Genomic DNA, 20677 nt, shown 5'->3' with positions numbered 1-20677 from the left:
TATGAGATGACCAAATGTCTTGCTCCCTCATCTCCTTCATGGCTACGTACTCAGTGAGTTCTCCCCTGCTCAGCCTATTTAAACGAACAAACACAAAACACTTTTTACCAAGATACACTCTGTTTACCTTCCCTCCTGATATATGTATGTATTATTAGTTTAATGTGTGTTTTCATTCACTAAAACATAAGACCATGAGGACAGAAAAAGTGTCATTTTGCTCAAAGTGGATGGGCAGTGGTAAGACTTTCTCCTGACATCTGATAGCCATTGAATTAAAATGTTCAATAAACTTATATTATTACCATTATTATATATTGTTGTTGTTGTTATTGCTAAGCTACCATTTCACTTTTTACTTAGTTGTTGCATCGTTATTCTATCTGAATAACGATGGACAGAATTCAATAGTTCACTCTTATTATTTCTAAGTAAATTCGAGCAGGAGGCTACTACATTATCACTATTAAAGGATTCCGAGATAATCATCTCTTATGAATTTTCTTATTTTCACTCATTAGTAAGACATTGTTATTTAACTGCCCGGGGGCTGATGGTAAAGTTGTGCCAAGGAGATTGGTAGGCAGGCTTAGGCAAACTGAGGACGGTCAAATAAAATCGTTTGTTACATACTAGAAACTTGATTTTTGTAGAATAAAACAAGAAACGGGTAAGAGGATATACACAAACGAACTGGTTATTTCCAATATCTAATTCAGGAGAAAATGTTATTTTTTAGAGTGTTCAGGGAAGTCAGGTAAGTAATCACCTCTAAACAGTAACACATGGATCTATAGTCTATTGCTATTGAGCTATTCCTTTCTCTGTGAAGTGAATAATAAAAGCTTAGATTTTTCAATGTCTTTAAGTCATAATCCATTTGTTGATATATATGGAAAGTAATTATAGAGTTGTAATACCCCAAATGGGGGAATTCTTCCCCAAGGCTGACAGTTATATGACTTTGTAAATTGTAGGAGCATGTCATATTTTTGTTACTTGTATAATGTGTAGCTCTTTAATACAGAAACATATATCAATTCTCAAACTCAGTTGCTCTAGTGATCAAGGCAGAGACAGAATTATGCTTACAGATTTAATTGAGAGAGCTTGCAAATTCATCTGCATCATATTTTATGATTGATCATTAGGACTGAAAGGGTGAGTTCAGTGCTTTATTTTTACATCAGCAAAGCAACACTTTTTTTTTTTTCTGGACATTTCCAGTAGAGATGAAGTGAATATTGATGAACATTCGCTTAGCATTTTAAGGATTTTGTTCAGCCTCTGACATAACAAGACTCCATAATGAGAGATTTATGCAATAGGTCCTAAGTTGCAATTCAAGAGGGCTTTTATTTAAGCAAAATGTGGTAGAAACTTTGTTACGTAAAATGATATTTTAAATAAAGAAAGAATTAAAATCTGTGGAACAGATTATGTATTTTCTAAATTACAAATTTATTTTAACAAGAGAATATATTGCAAGGCTTTACTATGGAAATATGTATGATACTTGGAACATGTGAATCTGTAGGTTGACTGTTAAATTTTATTTTTACATTCTATATATTTTACATTAGTTCAGGTGGATGAAACCACAGATTTCTATAAAGTACCTATCTCACAAACAATTCATTACACCTAACTATGCTGAAAAATCTGGAAAATAATTTACAAAATTTAAAAATATTTGTTGCATAATTTTTTAAATCAACAAATACTTGTTATTTTTTACTTAAATATTTTAGAGATGATATAAGAATAAACCATCTGTACTTTCATAAAGCTTATAGTCAGAAGGGAACAACCAATATCACAAGTATACAAAAACTTGGTATTAACTTTTCATAAGTCACATTAGCATATGCAGTGAGCGCAGCAGCTAGAGATGTACATATTTATTTTAATGTTGTGAAAGGAAAAAAAATCTGTGAAAACCAGTGAGGAATATATATATTTTATATCTCATCTTTTGAAACTAAATTATACCTCCAAATAATTTATTCAATTATATCATAATATGCTTCATCAGGAAGAGACAACTTACATGATACAGACTCTAGTTCTTGACATCTTTAAACGGAACAGTCAGAATCAGAGGGAGAGAATTTACATAAGGAGATAAAATGAAATCAAACAAACACTGATTTCTGTCTTGGAAACAAATGAGAAGTGACCAGAGAGTTCTGCTATTTACTAGATAATTCAGAGCAGGGATTAGCAGAGTTTCAACACGTCAAGAAAAGCTTCTATTCTATAAACCAAATGTTACAAAAGAAGAAATAAATAAGGATAGAGTGGCAGAAGAGATGATTATGAAAGATTTAAAAGTGTGATATGGTAAAGAGGAAAAATGGAGAAAAAAGGAAAGTAAAAGAATGAATAACTGCCGGCTCAGGTTAGCGGATAAAATACATATTTTAAAAAAGGATACCTATAGGAGCATTGGAATAGTAATAAACCAGATATAGAGACGGAATTAAGTCTCAATGGGCATTTGACCAGTAAGGAGACCTTACAGAATAGCACAACTTAGAAAGCAATCCACTGAAAGAAAACCACTGCAAACGAACTGGCCCAGCAAACCCAGGACCAGGGACAGCACGAAACAGGGACAAGAGGAGTTAGAACAAGCGAGCAGGGCCGCCACGGGGTAAGTGAGGGATTACAGCACAGCCTGGCCAGAGTCCCGTTTCAGAACAGCTGCCTGTGGCATCTGTCCCCTGGATAACAACAGAGGAACAACTCTCTAATAAGTGCGAGTCGACCACTGGCCAGGCAGCATGGGCACTGGCATCCGGTAAAAACAGGGCATTTTCCTAGCGATCATGATCAAACTAGAAATTTCATGCAATTCGATTCAAAATCACTTTAAAAACTTGACACATGAACTTATCACATTGAGGAGAGTAAATATCACAAAATCTTCAGAGAATAAGTAGGGAGTTATAGTACATAAAAGCCGATCATAAGAATCAACAATTAGATCAATGAAGCAAAAGAAAGGGCAACAATAGTCTAAAATATATTATTTCACCATAGATGAAGTCCGTCAAATCAGTGGTGAGAGAGAGGGCTAATGACAGAACTTTTGTTGGGCAACTAGATTTCAATTTGAGGGAAAAAAAGTGTTCATCCCTACCCCATCCTAATATATTAGTGCACTTCTAAGAAATATGCCATCTTTAAAGATTAAATGTTAGAAATTTAAAGCTAAATGTAAAATTAATAAAAGATATACAAGAATATGTCCATCATTTTAGCTTGAGGAAAGGCTTTCCTAACACTTAAAATTAAGAACCCATTCAGCATAGAATTAGCAAATGAACATTTCATATGTTTATGTGGACTAAAAAGGAAGAAATATATAAACTGAAAGCACATAGAACATCCTAGAAGAAAACATTCGCAACATAGATAAAATGATGATGTTAATATTTACGCCATGGGATCTTAAAATGAACATGAAAAAGATAAATCAAAAGGAAGATGGCAAATAAAAGAGCATATGCTTTACTTAAGAAATCAAAAGTTTAGTATATATAAGAAAAAAATGCTTGTTTGGAGCATCTGTTGTTTTTGCCTCATTTGATTACAGGGAAACATATTGCTAAATACAGTTTTGGTAGGTCTATCAAACAAGGAAACCAACTGTATGGACCCAAAGAATGAGGTAGGCATGTGGCCAAATCTAGACCAATGAGACACTTTTTCTCTAGAATTTGAATCTGAATTTTGATCTTTGCAACACAAAGGTTACCGATTCATCCATATGAGGCAACCTGTAAAAATGGTAGTGCAAAAGACTAATGGTTGTCTAAGAATTTAAAGAGATTATCAATTTAATTGGGAAGTTATTCTGTTGTAGCATATCAATATGACCTATAACAGCTATTCTATAGTAACTAATGTACTCAATCTGGTTCTCCACGCTGCCTCCACATACTAGGGCTAGAGAGCTTTTAAGAGACTGAAATTCCTGGGCTGAACCCTCAGATAGTCTGAGTCTGGCTACACTCCCAAACCTACCTTCCACCCATATCTATGTCCTCAGAGGGACTGCTCCATTTTCATTTTTTAGGGATGAACAAACCAATTTACCAGTGCCTCTCCATGACATATCAGGAGCAGCCGGAAGTAGACCGCTGTGGTAACACAACCACACTGGGAATAATGTGAGGACAGGAAAGAATGCCTCGGCCAGGGGGCAGAACAGTATTTCAAACAATGAAATTTCCTATTTACCTTTTCTGGACAGAGAGATGTCTAGAATTGAGGAAACATACTAAATCAGCAGTTCTGATTAATAATATATTTTACATGCCTAAGGACTTGGAAATGATGAGAATGGAGAATAAGGGGTGAAAGGAGACTTTATTTAAGTGAATTTCTCAGAATGGACCCATAACTGGGGCCATAATTGCTCCAAAGGAACGCCAGTTAGCATTTTTTTCTTAGTCAATCTCAGTGAGTGTTCAAAACACTCAGGTTCATTTTGGTAGGGTTGGAAGCCATGGAAGAGATAAACAATATGAATTTATCTTCAATAAGAAGAGTGGTTACTGACTCTGGAGTACTCAGTTGTCATCACAGGAACCAATTAGTGACTTCTAATATGTTACTATCCCTCAAGGGAACCAAAGCCAGCCACTTAGGGGTAGCCGAAATTTCCTGGCCCCTTTCCATAATGCAACTGCAGCCATCTATTCTCACTAGCTAGACACATGTTCTACAAATTCGATTTGCTTTTCCTTCCCATGATGCCTTTGTCAATGGTCACAGCAACTGAATTACTGAATGCCTTATATACTGTCAGAGCGTCTCACATACTTCAGTCTCCTTTCAAGGAATGTCTTTCACAAAGAAGGAAGAAAGACAGTGGGCTGATGCCCCTGGGACGTACAGGCCTTCTCATATGTTTTATCAGGGAGAAGCGGTTGGTCCATAGAACACGGAGACAGCCTGCTAAAGACTCAGTCTCTGAATCAGTGGAAGTGACTTAAATGATATATTTATTTTATCAAACAGCTGTACCCTGTGCTCTCAATAATATGATGCTGATTTACTCCATTCAGAAAACATGCTTCTGGAGAGCTACCAATATGTAAGCTTGGGTGATGAAACTTACAATTACACCATGAATCTTGATTTTATGTGTCAAATGGGCAGGGCCATGGATTCCCAAATAGTTAAGCAAACATTACTGGCTTGTTTCTGTGAGGCTATTTTTGGATGCAGTTCACATTTAAATCAGTAGACTGTGTAGATCAGACTGCCTTCCTTCATGTGGGTGGGCCACATCCAATCAGCTGAAGGCCTGAGAGAACAAAAGGCTGACCTGATCCCAAGAAAGACAGAATGTTCTACCCTAATGGCCTTTGAATTGGAACACTGGCTCTTTCTCTTTCTACAGCAGCTTTCCAGCCTTTGGACTCAAACTGGAACATCAATTATATAGATTTAGATTTGTCAGCCTCAATTAATGTGAGCCAATTCTTTACAATCTCTCTCTCCAAATACACACACACACACACACACACACACACTCTCTCTCTACTGGTTCTATTTCACAAAAATACACTGACTAATATATTCACTTCAAAATATTTTGCTTCCTACCACCTTGGTTTTGAACTCTTATGCTTTAGATGTTTTAACATCAAAGACAAATGCAGGCATAGGAGACAAAGTATTGAAATAAAAGCTGAAACTGACACCTGGACATTTTGAGGCTTCTCATACTACTAGCCAAACAGGCAAAGAGACAGCTATGCTATTTTTTAATTTTGTGTGTTTGGCGGGGGGGAGGGGGGAGTTACGTTCATTTATTTATTTATTTTAATGGACTTACTGCAGATTGAACCCAGTACCTCATGCATGCTAAGCACACATTCCGCACTGAGCTGTACCCTCCTGCCTAGATATGCTGTTAAATGGTATAGCTGCCTCTGATTCCCAAGGAGAAATAGGTTTGCTCTATACAGAGGAAACAGGGAGTACTATTCCAGTTACTGGGTAGTTTTAAGGCCTTGGTTATATGCAGTAGCAAACAACCCCAAATCTTGCTGGCATAACCTCACAGAGGCTTATTTATCACTCATTCTACGAGGATCATGGGTAAGTGAGGGGCTCGCTCCCTGTCTGCCCTCTGTGATCCAAGCTAACCAGAAACCAATACCCGGAATCTTGCCAGTCATGGTGGTACAGGAAAAGAAAGAGAGGAATATCTATTTTCCGTCCATAGTTATTGTGACAGAGAGCCATACGGCTACTCTTAATACCCAAGGTGAAAGGACTGAAGTCAAAATCAGGTGTCTGGGTGGCGCCTTGGGGATAGTTGATAAACAGCACTAACTCTGTCATGTACCAGCATGCCTATCACTAAGAGTAAACAAGGCTAACTCAGTCCTATACAAGCAGTACTGCCAAAATCCCAGACCCATCAGGTAATAATGTTTGAGTCACTGCACTGGGTAAACATTTCTTAGAAGCTGAAAACGTTGTGTATTTCAGCTACAGCTTTCCACCAGGAGCAAAACCAGGGCTGCAGACTTTACATATGTTTTATTTTTTATATTATTAAAAACAGCGTTTAATGAAATTCGTATTTGTAGTTAAATGTATAATTTTCTTCTTAAATTTCTGTATATTGAGATCAAATGGATGAAGAGAAAGGAGAAATCAATCATCTACAGAGGTGTTTCAGAGAACCAGGAACAAAGCTGGATGTAGTGACTAGCTGAGACTTTGGGTTGTCTACATTTTCGGAGAATGTGTGGTTTTGGTTATATATTTAGTAGTAGCAATATGTTAATTGGTGTTTTTTTTCAACTTGTATGTTCAGAAAAGAAGGAATCTTGCATAGCCCAGTGGTTGGACTGTGGTGAACACCTATTGTCTATTGCTACCAAGAATTCATTTTTCATCCTCAGGTTATAGCATCCTCATTTGGCTTTGAGGAAACAAATGATTTAGTTAAGTCTTGATGGACTGTTAGTCAAGATGTCCGATTCCAAAGTAGCCAAGGCTGTGACATGGAAAACAAGAGAGACTGATAAATGTGCTTCTCCCAGCGATAAGAACCTTAAACTGAGAAATGAGAACACCAGAAGCAATTGGAATCAATTTCTCTTAACAATAACTCCTACGAAACTCTGTCTTTTTAGTCTCGCTACTGTTTCCTCAGATTGTCCTGATTCCTATCTTTCTGGAAACATAGTTCATTTTCCCATTAATTCTATGAACAACTTCATAATTTTCTAATAAACTCTATTTTGGACCATAGGCCAAAGTATATTTCTTTGTTTATAGGAAAGCGAATTTAACTAATGCAATGTTCAACTTTAAAACTGATCAGACATGCAAATAAAAAGGTAAGGATATACTTTCACCTGCTGTATTTGACAAAAAAGAAAATTACTGAAGGGAGCCAATTTAAAGGAGGTTGTTGGAAATAAACATTGTATACTGCTGGTGGGATTATAATTTGATATAAACTTTTTGTATAGTAGCTAACAATTAAAACTGAAAATATTTTCTTTTCTTTATTGATTTATAGTCAGTTTACAATGTTCTGTCAATAAAACTGAAAATATTTTCAACCAAGCAGTTCTACATGTATCAACCTATTATATGACTTTCTAATAATGGAAAATTGATGAAGATGTTAACTTAGCACATATGGTAATTATTTAAAAGTGCAGGCAATTTAAATATTTACCAATAGTGGAACAGCTAACAAAACTATGGAATATTGTGCAGCTCTTAAAAACAGTGAAACTGATCATCATCTACTGAACACGAATAATATCCATCAAATGATTTGAGTAAAAAAATAAAGCAAGTTTCAGAACAATAAAAAGTATACTCTAAGTTATATAAAAATCTATTTATCTATGCAACATATATATTATGTGTGTCTCTATATATGAATACATTATATGTATGTAAATACATTATATACATACATTAAGCTTTATATTTATAGAAATTCTTGGAGTTTATGCACAATTTGCAATAATAATCCCTGAGAAGTGGTTATGCTTAAAGTGAGACCTTTAACTTAATTTCTAAAAAATATTCATTATAGTGTGGAGTTTCACAAGTTCCTATGTTACTTTTATTTTTATCAAAATATTAAAATAGAGTAGATAATAGGATGCCTAACATTAAAAGAGTAAAAGGAAACACGGAATACATATTTAATGTAGTGTAAGAAAAAATGAAATGAGAAAACAAAGCTAAAATCAATGTTACTGCAATATATTTACATAGAGCTACAAAGTGATCATGTCATTATTAATTGTTAATTAATATTACTACCAATGATATTGATAACAAATGACATTATTCAAGGACATACTATGTGGCAAGCACATTTTTAGATGCTTCATAGGCATCATCCCATCTAACTTCAAAGCTATCCTATGAGGCAGGTACTATACCTTTGTTTCACAGAAAAGACCATGAAGACACAGGGAGGTTAAATTATGAGGTCTATAATTAGAGTAGACCCAGCAGGCATTTATTTTAACTATAAAATATAAGCAAATCCCAGATTTGCTTGGTCTGGTACAGCTACAGAGGTCTTGGAATGGCTCAACTTCTTAGTGCACAATTCCTTAATCCCACAGAATAAAAGCTATTTCTTTGAACTTCAGAGACTATTAAAGAATGAGACAAAGACAAAGATCCATCCTGACTGAGCTTCTGCGTTAATATCAAGACCTTACTTTTGCTTGTCTTTGTCTAGACTGGGACTTCCTGCAGGTGGTTCACAGAGCCAACAATCTGATCATGAACTTCTACATTGTGGAGCCTGGAGTTTGACAAAGGCAGTGCTCTGAACTAAACTCCTATGGTGAGCCTGCCCCTGCAGCCAGGAGGTTCCACAGATCACTGCTCAGCATTTGGAAATCGGCCCCCGGTACAGGTAGCAGGGAATGGAAGAAAAAGATGAGCTGAATTGTGGGAGCCTGTGCTAATTAACTGTATGTTATTTACATTTAACCTACATAAGATACGATGGCATAAATTTTATTCTGAGCATTTAAGAGACAATTTTAACATTTGGTGTCCAGTTTCTGAGACTAACCTAGAAGATGTATTTTAATCATGCTGATGTTTTAAAAAAATTTGTTTATTTATAAAGCTTTTTGCCACTTTATCTGGGTCTAATGTTTACTCTTATGTTGACAGGGAGAAAACAGGTCACTGGAAGAAGATGACATTAATTAGTTAACTAGGCCAAATTAATGACAGTTTATTTTAGTGCATACTCGTGACATCAAAAGTATATGGTATCTGTTGAAAAATAGTTTTATTTTACTACATCTTGCCTGTTCATAAAGTAGCTAATAAGAGAGTGATATTATTAGATTTTATAAGTAGTGAATGTAAAAAATTATATGGTTATTTCCATTCTTTGTTAACCAGCTTTCTTCTTCACTCTAGAGTAGTATGTTCCATATTTAACAAGGAAAGGCAAGGACAGCATTTCCTCAGATAGATGGTTGAGTAGTTGAAGCATCCAGCTAATGTAGGTGTATGTTTGTAGTGTGATGATTATTATTATTATGAGAAGTAGTAGCATAAGGATCACTTCACAATATTCAGGAAAGGGGAAAATATGCTTCAAACAGGTTATTTTGAAAAACAGCACCTGAATTAGTTTCTCTTACATAGTTGATATTCAGTGGTTTTTTTTTTTGTATATTAATCTGGCTTCTGTATTCAAATAACATTATTTCTAGGCATGTCAGGCAGCTTATTTAATAATTAGTATTAAATGAGTTAATGGTAATGATATTATATTTTGACTTACCCTGGCATTGGTCCATTTCCAGCAAGACTATAAACCTGACGAGGATTTAGTAGATATTGGAATTTTCTGTAAATTCTATAAAGATGAAAATATGAAAGGAAAAGAATGAAATTTAATGATACCTTCAAATTGTTAAAAAAAAAGCAACCTTTAATGTTATAATTACATATATGGTTGTAATTAAATATATTTAATAAATTTTGCATGAATAATATTACAAGTATAACTGCTCAATAGGAACGTAAGGCTTTTTTAAACAGGGGCTTAGTAGCAGTATAAAGGCAATATAGCTGGTAAATTAGAAATAATGATATCTGCATTTAAACATGCATATGCATTTAAGGCATTCTCCATCCTGCTTTTGAAAATGGTGATTTCCATTCTTTGTTAACCAGCTTCCTTTTTCACTCTGTAGTAGTATGTTCTACTAGATTATAACAGGATTCAAATAAATATTTTAAAACATTAGTATAAAATTAGTAAACTATCTTTTCATAGATTCTTGTGAAATTTACACATTATTGGGCCAAACTAACAGAGATGAAAGCTATCGATTCTGCCTGTAACGTGGGACTGTGCACCTTGTATGTATGTATGGAAGCAAAGATGAGACCTCATTGGCTTAATTATTTCGCATAAACAATCATCTTGATCAGCTAGCTCACAAAACTGCTAAACTATCTCAACAGGTACATATTAAACAATTTTTTCTGAAAGAAATCAATCTTTGTATACCAAATACAACAGAAACGTTTCTAAATACACACACATCCCATATTGGAATTCTGAGCCAAAATACCAAAGTGAAGGGATATATTTTTATATTTATATATATGTATGTGTATATTTAAATATATATTTATATATTTTTATATATATTTATATATAATTTTTAAAATTAGTTTTTATATACATGTGAAAATATCACTATGTATTTTACAAATACAGCCATATTATTTAACTCATAGAAACTACATTATATCTGCTTATATCCTCCCACTCCCTTGTGCAGTAACCCTTATATTTTAGATCTTGAGTAGTTATATCACCTAGTGTTTCAAGAAAGATCTTAAGAGTCATTCTCAGTACTGTCTTTTCCCCGGTACCTGAACCCGAAGAGGAGACACCCTGTACCTTCTGAGTCATGTCGATCACACCTGGTTAGCCCATCCAGCCTAGTTTAGGCTTTCAAATTGTCTCTCCAGCTCTATAACAATCTTGCTTATCCAGCCTTCTTCTATACTTTTATTTAAGAAGAGTCATATTGTTCTCGTGATTTAAGTTTTCTGCCAGTGTCAGGTTACTTATAATATAAAATATTTTACTACAGTTAAAATAATTTATGTCTCCTCTTTCCTCTTCTTCCTCTTAAACTTAAACCTCCTTGCCTATCTGGTGGCTCCCTAAAAAACACCACAGCCTTCCACGGATCTTTTTCCTTCCTTCACCTGACAAACATTTACTTCTATCAGAACCAGCTCAAAAGCTAGATTTTGAATATCCAGAGTTAATCATAACTTCCTCTGAACTTCCATGGCACCTGTATTTGAAACATTCCTAGCTTAGCATTTGTGTTGTGGTATTATAGTAAATCTATGTGTCCTCCTCCCTGCATGACTGCGTCTTCCGTTTAAGCCACAGTTCCTAGCAAAGACTGGGTTCCCTCAGGTGTTGCCGACTGAATGAATGATGTGTGAACATTTTGACACCTGTTGACTAGCAAGGGAAGCTAACTTTGTTTGAATGTATAATTTTTTTTTTATTTTTTTGCTGCTCACTTAATATATCAAAGAAAAAAATCCTAAATACTTGGAAAGGAAAACCCTGAATAGAATCCCACTACTTGTGAACGATGCCTCGTATGCCTTCAGGAAAATTTATGATTGTCTTCAAATTAATCTCTTTTAAACATATTTACAATTCTTTTGACTTTGAATGGTCCCTGCTAGTGTGTAAAGAACAAAACATAAGTGGATATGTATATAGGAGCACTCAAATATCCTCTCTATCCTATGAAATTTAATTTACTGATGACTTTAGTGTATCTGTATATATTCATCTTTAATTAAAAAAAAATTTTATGTATTGTGAAAAGGAGAAGGCAGATACTCAGTTAAGGGTCACTCTACATGATTACATTTACCTTAATTTAAGGGGAATGTTTTCAGGTAAAATACATTTCTTTCCCTTGATACTTCATTTGTTTCTCATTTGTTTCTATTTTCAACATGAATACAAGTCTCATCTACCACGTGAAGAATTTACTTCTTTTCAAGTTATCCATACTATGTACAACTAACACTGAGTGTTGAAGGAGAAAATAGTTTAAGCATCATTATTTAATTACTATTTTATATCTCTAAAAGTGAGGCAACCATTCTCTTTAATAAAGCATTATAAATATTTTATATTATTAGACCACTAGTTTAAGACAATTTCTATCACGTTTAAGCAGAGCAAATATTATTACTATACAGATAAAAGGGAAAATTTTTTAAGCAGAAATAATATTTTGTTGATTAGAAAATGACCATTCCTCATTTAATTGAAATATAGCTAGAAAGTTAAATGGTAGGAAAGGAAATTACAAAATTCTCTTATTCATATAAACATTTCATCCTCATTATTTGGTGAACCACAGTGGAAATTTCTGTTCTATTATCACAGTGTTTGTGTGAGGACTTTTATCTGATTGCTTATTTTTTGGCTGGGATTAATGACGGTTTCTAGGAATTGAGACAGGTATGACTGCATTTTGTTTATCACAGTCCTTTTAGAAGAGCATAAAATTCACTCTTCAATTTGATGCTTTTCAGATTTTTCCTTAAATACGATTTAATCATTAATTTAAAAAAACGAAATTTTATGTTGTCCACAAGAATACGGAGAAACCTGGTAATGCGGCTTATTATTATTCAGAATGAATATACTGCGCTTCTCCAGGATATACGGCATCATGTTCTCCAAACACACATGCAGAAGATCATTATAATATATTTCATCTAGAAGCTAAATATAAATTCTGCCCCTCACTACTGGGTGATGATTTACCTGACGTCACCGTGCTAGCCATCTAGAGAACCAATTTCCATTCAACAGTATTTATGAAGCCATACTGTATGCAAAGCTCTTTGTTAATGACTAGGGGTGATAGGCAGACTAGAGAGAATTCAGATACTTATGATAGGATAGTAAAAATATTTACAAAAGGCCATTATTATATCAAAATTTCAACTGTAAAAACACGGAGAGATCAAATCAACATATAGTATCACATATTGAGGCTAACACCACTTGCTTCACATTAACGTTAGTAAACGTTTTTAAATGTTTTTACACCATAAAATTTTTTTTAGCTTTTTACAGGTATATAACAGAAAATAAACCTGATCTTTAATAACATACCGTTCTCCTTGCTTCCCGCCACTTTTGGGATTCACAAAAACTAAAAGTGGATGAGTACCTGGAACAGGAGTGATCTAGAAGAAAAGCAGAGTATGTGGATAAGTTATTTTTATTATATATAAAGAGAACTCCCTGTTATTTCTAAGTCATGAAATGCCAAGTAGCAAAGTCAGGAATAGGGTTCTTTTGTTCCGTAATGTGGCTAGATAATGGATAGACCCTTTTAATAACTTAATTAAATCCTGTGCTTTGACCATGTACCAATAGGAATACCCATTCCACTAAGAAAGGTTGTGTGTAGCTAGGTACCGGGCAGAGGGAAGGCAGCTATGCAAACAGGTACAATTTGTGGGACAATGAACAAATCAGCCAGAGTAAAGCAGAAGATAGTGGGGGGAAAAAAGTTAGAGGAAAAGAAAGATACGAAATTACAGAGAGCCCTGCGTTTACAGATGATCCCTAATTTAGAGCTTTATGGTGCGCATGGAATTCATTTTCCCAATCATTTATGAAATAGCATTTAAATAAGATGCTTGAAGCCACTTCCTGCTTGAATCTCCATCTTCACAGTGTTTCCTTAATGCTTTCTTTTCCCACTTGGGAAGCGAAGCACTCTGTTGGCTAAACAGGAATCCATTCAATTGACTGTGTCCCTGCTACACACCATCAACTGTTTTCATCACTACACATCTCTCAAATTTAACAAAAACAGAGAAGTTGCAAGTCCTAGTGGAGCTTAAATTCTAGTAGAGAAACAGACAATAAACAAACAAACATATTTAGAAGTGAAAAGTCTCATAAACAGAAATAAAGCTGGTAAGGTGATAGGACTTTATTGCTGGGGGTGGAAACTGTTTTTCAGAGTGGTAAAGGAGAACTTGTATCTTATATGACTTCAGTGTTAAGAGGTAAGCTCTTTTAAATAAATGTATTCCTATTCAATGTATACCTATGAGGCAGGATGGAAGGGGGCAGGGCACAGCCATTCAAGCAATGCTACAGCAATTAACATCAAAATGGGGGAAGATTCAACCCCCAGGAGGCCTTGAGGCTCAAGATGATGGGAGATTTGACTTCTAGCAGATCTTGAGCTTCATCATATGTCCATTGTAATATATTAACATGGTGAATAACATGCCCACAGGCACCACGGCAGTCCCAAGGCTAGCCACAAAAGGTCACAGGGTGGGAAATGGCCAACTTCCTGGGAATCCCAGCCCCTTCCCCAGGCTACTTAGACTGGTCCTTCCACTTATTAGCATATGAAGCCATGAAGCCCATAAAAACTAGCAACATGGTGCCTCGCAGGCACCTTTCTCTCTCCATTGGAGACAGCCCACACTCTGTCTATGGAGTGTGTACCAACTTTTAATCTGAGCACCCAACCCCACACCTCATGGCCTTTCTCTTGCCTTTCAATGTATCTCTCTGTATAAATCTACCTCTACTCAACTGTGGCTTGCTCTTGAATTCTTTCCTGCATAAAGCCAACGACCCACACTTGGCGGGGCACCTCCCAGGGGCTCAACTGAAGCCTGGGACACAGCCCTGCTCATGCCCCACATCTGTTTTTCTGCACCACCTATAAAACATCCATCTAAGTACAGTTAGATAAAACAATATTTTAACAAAAATATGCAACTAATGGAGTCTTCTAAATATTAAGTTGAAAAGTTTTAAATCAACCTACTTTTTAAAAGTAGATTCCAAGTGTCCTTTATTGCCCTGTTAGTTCTCCGCTAGAAAGCAGCCATTAATATTTAAAGAGACGATTAAAAATAATCATCTCACCATATCATGTTCTTCCTTTTGTTTGTTTAAACAATTTTAGTTAAAATATTCTACCAACATATTTTCCTCCAATTCTTAATGAAATGCCATTTTTTAAATGCATATAGGCTCTGGGAAATTGTTAAAACATTCACACTATACAAGAAGGTTGATTAAAATATTCCTAATTCCTACTCTCATCTAACTTGTTCTCATTGCAATCTGTTCTTTCTGTCTCTGTTTTACTTTCCCTTGTAAAGAGGACACTGTTTGGGAGAGGAGAGGGTGAGCTGGATTCGTAGGAACTTCCCAGCTCTGCTCCCCTGAATTCATGTGCTCAATCAGTTCTTGTACAGAAAGTGCTCTGTCCCCCACCCCCATCTGCCCATTAGAAGCTAAAAACAGAAACACCAAAACACACCTCCATCTGAAAGACTAGTATTCAGTTTTCTATATTTTTCATCCTATTACAAAATCAAATAGAACTCCTAATGGTTTCATTCGCAAAATGTGAGGAAAATACAAGTAGATTTTACTTGATTTTGCACTTAATTTGAATTGTTATTCCTTATTTTTAAATAGAGGTAAAATTCTCAAGGTAAATGAAAGATTTCAGCAAAACATAACATCTGAACCCAAATACTAATCAAGATGATCTTTCCAAAATTCCACATTCAGTTTACCATTACATGAGATTATATTAAACTCACTGGGGTAAATTTTAGAGATCTCTCCATACCCTCACAAAGATGCAATCATGTGAGCTGAGGGAGAGATGGCAGCCACCTACAAGCCAAAGAGGAAGCTTCAGCATGAAACCTAACTTACCCACACCTTGTGCTTGAGCTTACCAGCCTCTAGAACTGCGAGAAACAAATACCTATTTTTTTCATGCCACCCAGTCTACAGTATTTTATTATAGCAGCCCAAGCAGACTAAGACAGAAAAGTCTTATCGAAATTCAAGATATGTTCTTTAAAAAGAAAAGTGAGAGGTTCCAGTCATCTTCCTCTACATGCCAGTATGAAATTTGGTATTATGAGAATCAGCACTTATCTTCGATCCTGAGGTGATCTTGAAGATGCCACAGATAGAGGACAGGAAAGATGGTACCAGTCCTGGTGGAAACATGGAACTGTCTTACTAGCCCTGCTTCTGGAGATCCTACTTCTGAACTTCATTTATCTGAGATAAAAGGTTTTGGCTGTCTTGTCTAAAGCAGAGTTATGTTTGTTCTTTGTCTTTGCTGTTTCCCTGTGACAGGCTGTAGAACCTAACTGCAATTGATGTGAAAGACAAGAACCATGGGGACAAAGAATTGAACACAGACAGAACCAGTCCTAGCAACTTTATTCTTCACCAAACTTGTTAATATTTCTAGTCCTTGAGTAAAGAACAATCAAGACTTGTTATCAAAATCCATGAATAGCCTCTATTTTTTATTTTATTTTATATTATATTATTCTCATGATTGAATATGGGCATAATCATTTTCATTCAATTCTCTTATAATTTAAATAGTCTGAGATAAGGATAAAAATGTAAGTATTATGTTATTTCAATCAGTTAACTTAATCTATTTCATTCCAGATCCTGTTTTTTCATTAAGGTCTAAATCAAGTAAGAACCAACATCTGGAATTAAAAATCAGTCCCTCGGAGTGAATTTATATTGTGATGTAAATCATATATACTTAAAGAAATTTAAGTATATTAAAGGAATACAGTTTTCTTAGTTTCTGAATCTCAGGATGTCCGATTTTGACACAGTTTTACGGAAATATCTTAACGATCTTTTTTTTAATTTACAGTGATATTTGTATTTTAGGGGGAGGTGATTAGGCTTATTTATTTATTTTAATAGAGGTACTTACTGGGGATTGAACCCAGGACCTCGTGCATGCTAAGCATGCACTCTACCACTAAGCTATACCCTTCCCCGATATATTTATATTTATGCTTTGAAACAATCTCAAATTATAGAATAGTTGCAAGAATTATACAAATATACATTTTTTCTGAACTATTTGAGACTCAGTTGCCAAAAAGATGCTCCATCCATTTACCTTTGGATGGCCTACATATGAGAACATTCTCTTACATAAACATAACACAACCATCAAAATTGGGAATTTAGCATGATTCTGAACTAGCTTCTGTTATAAAAGCCACTATTGAGATAATGAATGAAACTCGAATGGGATCTGCTGATTAGATAGCATGAATTTATAAGTTTATATGCAAGTTCACTAATTCTCTTTTAAACTGTATCTACTATAGTCTTTAACAGAACAGGTTTTGAATCTTTACTTTCATACAGTAAGTCTGAAATAAGACATAAGGCTCACTTCTTTTGAAAGCTGATTTACTGTCATCCTAAAATATCATACACATTTTGTTACAGATTTTAGTGGGATGGGGAGGAGTAAGACAAAAACACAAATATTTTAAAATTCTGTTAGCCTAAAACTATTTGTTCTTGGACGACAATATTTATACGGCACTTGAAATAATTTCAAGTGGAACAGTATTTAAAACAGCTGAAAGGCAAGTTGCTCTGTTTGAAATGTGAAAGGACCCTGAACCTGTTCTCAGCTTCCCATCACCCCACTACTGTGCTTGAGGCATCTCTATAGAACCCTGAGCATCCCAAAACAGTTTCTGAAAAAAAAATTGAGATAGGATAATACGGTATAATAAAGAAAATAATAATGATTGGAGAAAGCGCTCAGGAATATTTTACAGCATACACGGTACTTGAAATATTGAAGAATGGTTATAAATTTGGCGTGAAGGGCACTGCAGCAGGGGACAGTTTATGCTGAATTCTCCTCTATACAGAATAGAGCTAATCATGTGTCATTTTATTTACTTACATAAAGAGGCAGTTTCATTCATCCTGACATTCTGCTTGCAGGGATAGAGTAGGGGCATGGGATACAAAATCATAAACAGGCAAAGAAAAAACCAAGGCCATTGGGTAAAAAAGCCAAGGTGACTGGCCCAGGTGACTCTCTCCAAAGCAAAGCTCCTTCCGTAGGCAGGATGCAACACATGTGCTTCATCTGGCCAGAACCATATGTTGTAGATGCCTATACGTAGCATTTAAATAAATAGCAAAAACGAACATCGTTGTGTACAAGCAAATGAAATGTCTCTCCCAGGGCATTTCAGGAGATGTGAAAGCAGCAAGTCAGGTGATAAGACTGGTGCCCGCACCAGGGAAAGACCATGTGTGGACATGAAGATGCCACCAGCAAGCCAGGAAGAGGGCCATCACCAGAACCCAGCCATGCTGGTACCCTGATCCTGGACACTCAGCTTTCCAGACACAAGAATTAAGAAAAATAAATGTCTATTTTGTAAACCAAAAATGTTTCACTCATCTATAGTAAACATCGAAGAACCTGACTTTAGAGTCAGACTGGTTTGGGGACTCCAGTTCAACCATTCTTCTCTACATAAGCTCTCTCCCTTAGTGAACTTATTTTATCTGATGGTGTTAAGTGTCATCGATATGCCTTTCACTTCCAAATTCATATGTGTCTTCACCCCTGAATTCTAGGTTCACATATCTGTCTGCCTACTTGTCATTTCCATTTAGATGTCTAACAGCATCAGAAATTTCTCTCCAAATTTAATTCATCCAGATCTTTTTCCATCTCAGTCAATGGCAACTCCATCATTTCACTTACATGGGCAAACTTCTTAGAGATGTCCCTGACTCTTCTCATTTTAATGAGACTTAATCCCCATATCCTACTTAAAATTATACACAGCCCTTACACTTCTTATCTTATTCAGCTCCACTTGTTTTCCATTACATTTGAAACCTAGCACATTATATGTATGGAGACACGGACTCAGTTTAAAGGTTCTTATAATACTCAAAGTTTAGAGTAGTAATTATGGACTTAGAGGGAATTAAAATGACAATGAAGAGCTGACTATAAGAATCACCAGTTCTAAGGATTCCAAAGTGGATGCATGCGTGCGCACACACACAAAGACACACACACATGTCAATTAAAGAAAAGGAATTACTTTTATACACACACAATACATTTGGGTAGAGTGCATAGATTAAGTTTAGTTTACAGTTTTGGTCACTATAAGAGTGAGATATTACAAATAAGAAAGGCAACAGGGATACAGGAAAGCAGTTGTGGTGGCAACAACACTGGTTCAGTTTTAGCTATTTCAGTATAAAGGTTCCCCTTATCATCTTTTGTTAAGAGTATTACAAACTAGATTCGTGGTTCCCAAGTGACGCTTTAATTTGGAAATTTTTCTCAGAGAATAATTAGGGACAAGTTAACATCAGCTTAATGCAGTTTAAACAACTGTTCTGCTTTTCTACGTATTTGTTCACATGTGGATAATCATCTGTATTTTCCCATCTCTTGCATGTTCGGATATTGTAGTTTCAACTCCATTTGATCATATGTATTAAGTGTAAACCTATGGTGTGAGCGATGACAAAGACGAAGTGTCTAACCACCTCTATTTGAAGTCCCCTAGGACTCGGGTTAATTAATGAGACTCATCCTAAGGTTATACATGATCTATTACTTCCTCTAATTAGAAATAATAATCCTGATCATTATGCTGGTTAGCTGGAAAGAAGTAAGATGAATGTGCTTAACTATGATTAATAGTCTTTAAGCAGTATAGATCTCTTCTGTCACTGACTTATATGCAAACTGGGCTGCAACTCAATGCTTTTCATGATACATACTTTTTAAAACTCACAGAAAATATTAATTTTCTGGAAGATCCTTTTTTATCTTCCCTGATAAAGAATAACCATTTTCTTGTTTTAAAATTGATTACCACAACAAAAAATACTTAGTTTTCCATTTTGTATGAAATAGCTATCCAATAATTTATTCTTTCACTTTTTTCATATTTTCTCCAAAATTATGTGAATACCTATGTGTATCATACTTTATTTTAGTCCATTCTATTTAGGTGAAATAGACTAGTGCACATGATTATACACAATTTTTTTAAAATTCAAAATATTACAATGATGATTAGAGTATTTCTTCATTGCTGATTTATAAAAGCTGATGTACACCCTTTCCTAAGTGTCAACTTTACCTGACACTTTTATGTCAAAGAAAGTTCTGAGAAGTTATTATCTGGTTAGAGAGATAAAATATATTCACTGAGAAAGTTAATCACCTATTGCTTTAATGTGACTCATTTAGTTGTAGTAAGATTGAAAATTTTTTATTCTTTTTGAATTAAAAAATACAACTTACATAGTTATGTCAAATTACAGTCTTTAAATTTAAAGTCAATTTAAAGTCTTTAAAATACGCTGAATGCACCATTTAAGTTTGGTTTTGATGTCTGAGTAAAGTCAGGTGTAATTACACCAACCTTAAAAAACTGGGACTGAAGAAATTCTAGTGCATGCTGATTTTTATTTCAAAATCTGCAACAATATAATAGTATACGGGAAAGCAAGGTGGTCAGAAATTTAGCATTTCTATACCTGTTAAAATTTGTTAATCCAAGGAGACAGAGTATCTTACAAATAAAACACATTAACTCTAAGTCTTCATTCAAAACTCACTAATGGGGAATAATTTTACTTCTGAACATCAGTATGCTCATTTTAAATGTGGTGATAATAATACTTATTATATGTTTATTGACAGAATTGAGA

The 20677-nt window shown here is 34.9% G+C and overlaps 1 protein-coding gene across 1 annotated transcript in view; it reads right to left on the bottom strand.

Moving 5' to 3' along the window:
• Positions 1-20677, bottom strand: part of DGKB (diacylglycerol kinase beta) — a 586586-nt gene that overhangs the window by 343428 nt on the left and 222481 nt on the right. Inside the window, exons 16-17 of the mRNA XM_072964909.1 lie at positions 13232-13305; positions 9827-9901 (exon numbers count right to left, since the gene is read on the bottom strand). Of these exons, the coding sequence (XP_072821010.1) occupies positions 9827-9901; positions 13232-13305 (149 nt within the window). The remainder of the gene's footprint in view (positions 1-9826; positions 9902-13231; positions 13306-20677) is intronic.

The sequence above is a fragment of the Vicugna pacos genome, chromosome 7 (assembly GCF_048564905.1).
Source record: "Vicugna pacos chromosome 7, VicPac4, whole genome shotgun sequence".
NCBI classification, from domain to species: domain Eukaryota; kingdom Metazoa; phylum Chordata; class Mammalia; order Artiodactyla; family Camelidae; genus Vicugna; species Vicugna pacos.
This window is presented reverse-complemented; position numbering and strand designations above follow the sequence as displayed.